The 7,330-nt window shown below is 44.1% G+C and overlaps 1 protein-coding gene across 2 annotated transcripts in view; it reads right to left on the bottom strand.

Moving 5' to 3' along the window:
- Nucleotides 1-563: 563 nt before the first annotated feature.
- The window catches only part of plxnb2b (plexin b2b), a 182,727-nt gene continuing 175,960 nt past the window's right edge, over nucleotides 564-7,330 (bottom strand). For both annotated transcript variants that reach the window (XM_042301429.1, XM_042301428.1), the window contains 9 exons: nucleotides 7,119-7,219; nucleotides 6,807-6,891; nucleotides 6,501-6,649; nucleotides 5,835-5,995; nucleotides 4,711-4,858; nucleotides 4,449-4,513; nucleotides 4,228-4,303; nucleotides 3,739-3,813; nucleotides 564-3,557 (listed from right to left, as the gene is read on the bottom strand). In XM_042301429.1, coding sequence (XP_042157363.1) covers nucleotides 3,453-3,557; nucleotides 3,739-3,813; nucleotides 4,228-4,303; nucleotides 4,449-4,513; nucleotides 4,711-4,858; nucleotides 5,835-5,995; nucleotides 6,501-6,649; nucleotides 6,807-6,891; nucleotides 7,119-7,219 — 965 coding nt within the window. In that variant the 3' untranslated portion in view covers nucleotides 564-3,452. The remainder of the gene's footprint in view (nucleotides 3,558-3,738; nucleotides 3,814-4,227; nucleotides 4,304-4,448; nucleotides 4,514-4,710; nucleotides 4,859-5,834; nucleotides 5,996-6,500; nucleotides 6,650-6,806; nucleotides 6,892-7,118; nucleotides 7,220-7,330) is intronic.

Below are 7,330 nucleotides of genomic sequence, written 5' to 3'. Positions count from 1 at the left end.
GCGTGTTAAGAACATGGACTCCCTGAGAGTCAGTCTCTCTATGCTATCCCATCCCTGCTTTGACGTTTGTTAGGCAACTAGACCAGCCAAATGTTTTCTTTCATCCCCCCCCATCCAAATGAATTCTTAGCTGTACAGTAAGTGCTTGAATTCATGTTTTCAAAGCAGTTTTTATGTAAGGCCATCACTGGAGGCCTTATGATAATATGTATGTTTACATTATAAACACATGAGATACTCAGCCCTGAGTGTTTCAATCCTAAACTCGGCCTGAGGCTTTAGTACCTAGAAGGCTGCTCGTGGTAGATCGCTTGGGGTGATTGTATCCAGGTGGCAAGTTGTTAAAAGTTAACATGGTCAAAAATCAGGATTACAAGGGGGATATCTTTTTTTAACAAAACTATCCCTCCCTCAAATTGACCCGATTGCATCATTAGGCCCGTGTTTTGGGTGTGGAACTGTGGATGCAAGTAGAGTATAAAATGTGATCAAAAGGTTGTGGAACAACTCCATCTAAACACACAAAGGGCATTAGAGCGGTAAAGAAGGACAAAGAAGCCAAGGACATGGATGTCTCAGTTTATTCATGGAGGAGTGGATGATGCAACCTGTATGTAATTGCCCCATCCACACAAGCCTCTTGAGAAGTGAGTGATCCGTTACAAACAGATCAGGTAACATAATCAACGTCTTCTGAGCTGCCTTGGATGAGAAAAATGTTGGGTTTCATTAAGGTCCTGCACTAATTTCCTGTCCCATTTTTCTTAAGTCACGGCACGTTCACAAGGAAAGGAAAGATCTCGACAACAGCACAACAAATTCGTTTTTTTCTCCCCCCGGGACTTAATGCATAGGATTATACAGTTAGAATACGGTTTTTCAACATGTTGTCTTTTTACAAAGGTATATGTTATAGGAAACAAGAAATTAAAATAATTACTGCACAGCAGTAAGAAAGGTAATTGTCGAGTATAGATAGTCGTTTTTCATACACACAGAGGAACAGCTTAGAATCACGGGGCAAAAACAACATTGGAACCATTTGTACTCAATATTCTACATTTGTAACTTTGTCTTAAGACTAATTTAGGAATGCCAGACATTTTAGGGGGAAACCGTTTGGGGTTGGCTACTGCTTTACACTTATTTGGGCTGTTGCCATAGCCATCATGATCCTACTAAAACACACACACACACACACACATCACTGACACCCAAAATAAATGCACACATCAAATCTGCAACCATAGAAAGTATACTGAAATGTTTTCAGCCTATTGGCACGCAATGCCTGCAGCAGAACTGTAGCAGTTGATAGCACATACATATCACAATCGCAAATACATTGCTGTGTCTTCTATTACTATAACCGCTTAGTTATATCACCAATAAAACAATACAAATGATATTATTATCATCATATAAGGCACGTTTTGGTTAAAGAAAGGCTTGAAAAAAGCTTTTGCATCACTCGGTCAGGAGTGGAATCTGCTGTGGTAAACAACAGCGTCAGAGGAGGATGCAGACTGGATGCAATTAAGAGCAGAAACATCCCCCACTGATGCCATTATGCAGTGTGCCACTCCGTTCTGTGCTGAGTGGGCAGTGCCAAGTGCGGCTTGGCCAGGGTGCCAGGCTAGCTGCTGTGGAGACAGGCAGGCACAGGCTCTGTGCAAACCTCACTCTACCAAAGGCAGGAATATCACTAACATTCTGGGGTCTGGAACTTAAAACATCTATTCTGACACTAGACCACGCACTGACTGATGGTCAAATTCAGGGAGCTTGAAAATTACAAATCTGTGGTCGCGTGAAAGATGAAAATTGAAAATGTAACTGATTTGACTTGGCAAAAATTCTCCAAATTATAATCAGGCACCAGCTCAACTATGGCCTACTTGAATGCCATATCAATTTGTATTGCAATGAATTATTATGACCATGAATTAACCTGACTTGTGACACATCATACCAATGCATGTTGTAGAAATCATTACACATTGAAAAGAGTACCATTCTATTTAGTACCGTTTGAAGCTTACAACGTAACTCATTATGGGATATTATGACAGTGGTCATTTGGCATACAACGGCATAAGGGAACACAAAACACGATTAACAGCATGTACCATCATGGTCATATTACTTAGTAAGTTGGTTACTGTACGACATCTCCTGTCATATTATTTCTATTTCCCACCACTGCATATTTGTACTCGTGTCCTAAATAAAGTATTGCTGCATCGTTACTGAAGATGAAATGGTTAATAACAAATGGTAACACACATGAGTGGGATATGAATGATCCCCATTGCTTGTGTCTGAAAGTTTGGATGTTATTGCACGGCTGTTATTAAATATGTATGCTTGACTGGCTACATAGAGGAATTATTCAAAATATATTCAATTATCTGTTATTTTGCTTGCACAGAATCAGGGGGGGGGGCTGCAGGGTAAAACTAACTAAGGTTGTCAAAAGTAGATTTTTTTTTTTACCCTTTAATTACATACAGTGCTTAAGTTTCAGTGGAATGTGTTAGTATGTACTCCTACAAGGGGAAACAGATGCGCTATTGATCTCTGAATGTAAGGACCTACGGGTGTATTGGCAGCCACAACATTCGATCGAGCTCTGAAGCATGTGAACACATTTTCTAAACACAAATAAAAACCATCATTTTGAAAAAAAAAACACTATTGACGGCCTGTCATTTCTAATATCCTGTCCCAGTCAGTTAGCCTGTCCCAGGCATGACCCTTTGGTCTGTGTAGAGGAGCTCAGTGGGTGAACAGGTTCCTGTCTGTCGGTGACTTGTGGAGATTAAAATGACAGATAGGGCATCCACCCTGTGGCCTGACAGTAGGCATCCCGTGCACGCACACACGCACACAGACCCACATTCACACACTGGCTATAGAAACACAATCCACACCACAAGGCGGTCCATTTAAAAAGATAATATCTCCTCGTAAAGCTTTCCGCATTAAGACCTCACAATAAAAAATATATATAATACAATTCTTACAACTTTTCTAGACAGGAATAAATTGAACATCTGATTATCTCTTTGTGCCATGAGTGATCGACACAGGGGATTATTTCCGGCGGCTGGCCCCCTGTTGCATTGTGGGAACAGCCAGAGTGAGCAATGAGGACCACCTATTTCAGTTTCGCAAGTGGACTTAAGTTAAGGCGTACCTATGACGGCATGTGTAACCCATCCTCATCTATCTCTCTCTTTGCTTCATTGGTCCCATACTGCGCCACTCCGCAGACTCTGAACTGTCCCACATTCTGGGCCTGCTGGGTTGAAGGTGTTATCATCAACATCAAGGCCCTGTGAGGCCATCTTCTCAGTTTCTCTCTCCTTTGCCAGGAGAAATAAGCCCCTGTGGACACTGGAGGCACGGTACCATCTCCCTCCCTCCATCTCCCTGGCCCCTCCAGTAGGTTAGAGATCTGTCACTTTGTTCTCCAGGGCGGCTGCTATCTGCTGCAGCCGCAGGGTGAGCTGTTTACTCTGGGCTGCTGGGTCCTCATCTAGGGACTGGATGATCTGTAGGGAAACAGGGAGGGAGGGTGGAGGAGGGGGAGAGATAGAGGGGGGTGGGGGCAGAGAAAGACAGACAGAGGGTGGAGACAGAGACAGAGAGTCTTTGGAATCGCTCTAAAAATTCAAAAACATGAAGAAAAAACCACAGCATTCTCTCTGGAATGTAAAGTGAATGGCCTCTTACCCCGTCGTAGTATTTGCTCGCGTACTGGTAGAGCTGATACAGAGCCACTTGTATGTTGAGTTTGTCTGTGTGAGTCTGGGAGACGCAACATAGGATTCAGAGATGCATCTTAACAACAGACAAATCATGGCTTGAGTCACACATTCTTATAGAGAGCAGAACGAACCACGTCTATGACCGACTTTATAAAATGTTACCTTCACTAACGTCTAGAATAGTGCACCACTAAGAGTAATAGCACAGAGATATGGGCTGTGTCCCAAATGGAAGCCTATTCCCTACATAGTGCACAACTTTTGACCAGCAGCCTTTTGACCGGGCCTATCGGGCTCAAGTCAAAAGTAGTCCCCTATATAGGGAATAGGGTTCCATTTGGGACGCAACCTATATCTCAGTGGGCCCTGGTCAAACATAATGCACTATACAGGGAATAGGGTTCCATTTGGGACGCATCCATAGATAGAAGGCAGAGAGAAAGGTGTTTCTTACCCGAGACACCTCTGCCAGATGAGTGTTCATGTCCTGGTCGCTGACTGATACCATCTGTCTGATGCCCTTGTAGTAACTATACACAGACAGACAGAGATACGATCATAATCTCTATACATTACATACTGACGAGCATCAATGCAAGCCCAGAATATAACTGCACTGGTAGCAAGAATCTAAACAAATTGTTCAGGTCATTGGGAACTGCTGACGATACGTACTCATCAACCATCTTCTTGTAGGTGGAGATCTCCTTTGCATAGAGTAGTTTGTTACTTGGAGAGTCCTAGGGGAGATTAAAAAAATATGATCATTATAATATTGTTCTCTTATCTTTTACCTCACCAGAGGTAAACAACTTTTAAGAGATGTTGACCTCATCACCTCCCTCTTTCTCCTCCTACTCATCTCCCTCCTCCCTCTTTCTCCTCCTATTCCCCTCCTCCTACTCATCTCTCTCCTCCCCCTCCCCCTTGGACTCACCCTGCTGAGTTTGTGCTCACTCTTGGTGCAGGCATCCATGAAGGTTTGAGCAATGACGGATAGTGACGCGTCCACCACCTCCGTCACGTGGACGTCGAAGATGAAGTGAGGGTTCTTCAGGATGTTCACCCAGAACCTCAGAGGCAAACTGGTGGGGAGGGGGTCAAGAATAACTACCAAGTATCGACCAACAACAGCCCTAAAAAAATGACATATTTTTTTTCATTCTTACTCTCTATCAGGGACTGATTTACACCTGGGACACCAGGTGGGTGCAATTAATTATCAGGTAGAACAGAAAACCAGCGGTAGTCTGGACCTCGTAGTGTATAAACACATCTTCACCATTCAGCGGAACCAAATTATAGTACAAGCCAGTGATGAAAGTTAGTTATTTTTGTCCAACTTAAAGCGCATATGCATCAGGCATGCCAAACCAACTGCAACCCTTTCTCTTTCAAATACCCTGTATCTTCAAAACATAAGTAAACTACACTTAAAGAATGCTTAAGTAAATAAGCGTGCTAATGAGCATTCCAAACACAGATCCATACAAATCCTCCAATATGAAGTTGGTCCCGAATATCAAACGAGGCTACAATAGGAGTACTTCTCCCTGATCACTTTAAAGGCTGCACCGACTGAGACAGACTAGCATAGGAATTCATATTGGCTGGCAACACCTCCCGGGACATTGAGAAAACAAAGGCGAAAAAAAAAGAGATGTGATATAATGGTACAATTAAATTAGCTGGGGACGTAATTACCATGTTTGTTTGTCATTATGGCTGATACACACATTCATATTTAATCCAAGAGGCCCCGGTTGTTTTGATAAACAAAACAAGCACCCGCCAACTGAATATGGTGTAGCATAATTAAATCACTCATCTCCCATCCTCACAATCGCCAAGTCAATCACTGACATCTATATGCAACACACTGTATTGAATACTTGAGCTTTAACCAACTTGACAGTAATTTATGTACTTAAAATGCCACAGGAGCACTCAGACTGAGAATGCAGAAGAGATAGAAGTACTTTTACATTTGCATTCCACATACTGATTACTTAGTCCGTGTGTTTCTTAGAGTCATCTCTGGAAGTGTGTGTGTGTGTGTACCTGTTGGTCTTCCAGATGTGGATGGTCTCCTCATCCACGTTGTCATGTTTGAGCGCCTGCTCGTCCAGGAAGTCAAAGAAGTACTTGATGGCGGGCGGCACCACCGCCCCGGAACACAACACGCTGCGGAAGAAGTCATCCACAAACTGCTGCAGTGTTCCCTGGAAGGAGGCAGACCAACAGACACAGCGTGAGGCAGGCCAACAGACACAGTGCGAGGCAGGCAAACAGACACAGTGCGAGGCAGGCCAACAGACACAGTACGAGGCAGGCCAACAGACACAGTGCGAGGCAGGCCAGAGAGGTAGGGAGCTGCCAAGTACCTTAGTGCAGCCCGATACCTGCGACGCAGTCATTTACACAGCGTCTATGAAGCAAGGCGGCGTCACTGACGCACACCTTCAAACCAGGTTTTGTTCGAAGACTGACCATCACTTATTATCACATAGCATCCTCAAAGAGCTTTTCTTAGAGAATGAATCTCAAAGATCCCTTTCTCGAATGAAATGTAACTGTACTGAAACATGGCAGGCCCACCGTGACAAAGACCAGTGGTGTGAGACAGATTTCCTTGGTGGCTTTGTTCATGGACTAGTCCTCATATAACCTTCTTATGACTTTTGTACGTACGGCACACTGTAGTTAAGCCTGGTAGTGTAGTTATACCTTGACAGAGAGCAGTCGTGTGAGATAGATCTCAGTGATGGCTTTGGTCATGGACTTGTCCTTCATGCTGCCCCTCTTGGACTTCATCTCATCCAGCTCATCAGGCCGAACCAGATGGAACACCTTGTCGTCGTCCAACAAAGAGTTTCCTAGTAGAGAGAAAAATCATTTGACTTTCCAGTAACACACTACTTAATGCCAGCTGACATATTGCATTATCATGTGGTTATAATGCATTGAGAGACTTGTCATCAGCATCCATGACCCCTTATAATGTCTTATTGGCATCTCCTAGTGATCACTTACTCTCCTCTTGGTTATCCTGGTTCTGGTCGTAGTTCTGTTGAGTGTGAAGGACCCGGGACAGGACTAGAGTAGCGTTGTCTCGCACCTGAAAAACACACACCGTGTTCAGCTATAACTCAACATCGTCACTCAGGTCAGCTGATTGCCATTGGGTTTCAGAACCTACTTCATACTCCATGCCATTGATTAGACAGTGCCACTGTCACGTGTATTGGGCATATCGCCTGTGGCATTATTTCATCATGTATCCAGTAAAGAGCTGAATTAAGACTTCTCTCTGACCCCTAACGGATCAGTCTGTAGATGACTCACGTTGTAGTGGGCCAGCGTGTTGATGCGCCTCCATCTGCCCTCCTTCTGGGACGTCAGGTCCAGGTCTGACAGGATCTGCCCCGTGGAGCCAGGGCGCCACTCTGTGGCAGGGGCAAGAATAGCAGCTTAGAACACCTGCCAGTCATGACTCAAATCTATTGACATCCACCACCACTCCACTTACTAGATGGTGCTCATCGTTACAGACTTGC

Source organism: Oncorhynchus tshawytscha, linkage group LG19 (assembly GCF_018296145.1).
Source record: "Oncorhynchus tshawytscha isolate Ot180627B linkage group LG19, Otsh_v2.0, whole genome shotgun sequence".
NCBI classification, from domain to species: domain Eukaryota; kingdom Metazoa; phylum Chordata; class Actinopteri; order Salmoniformes; family Salmonidae; genus Oncorhynchus; species Oncorhynchus tshawytscha.
This window is presented reverse-complemented; position numbering and strand designations above follow the sequence as displayed.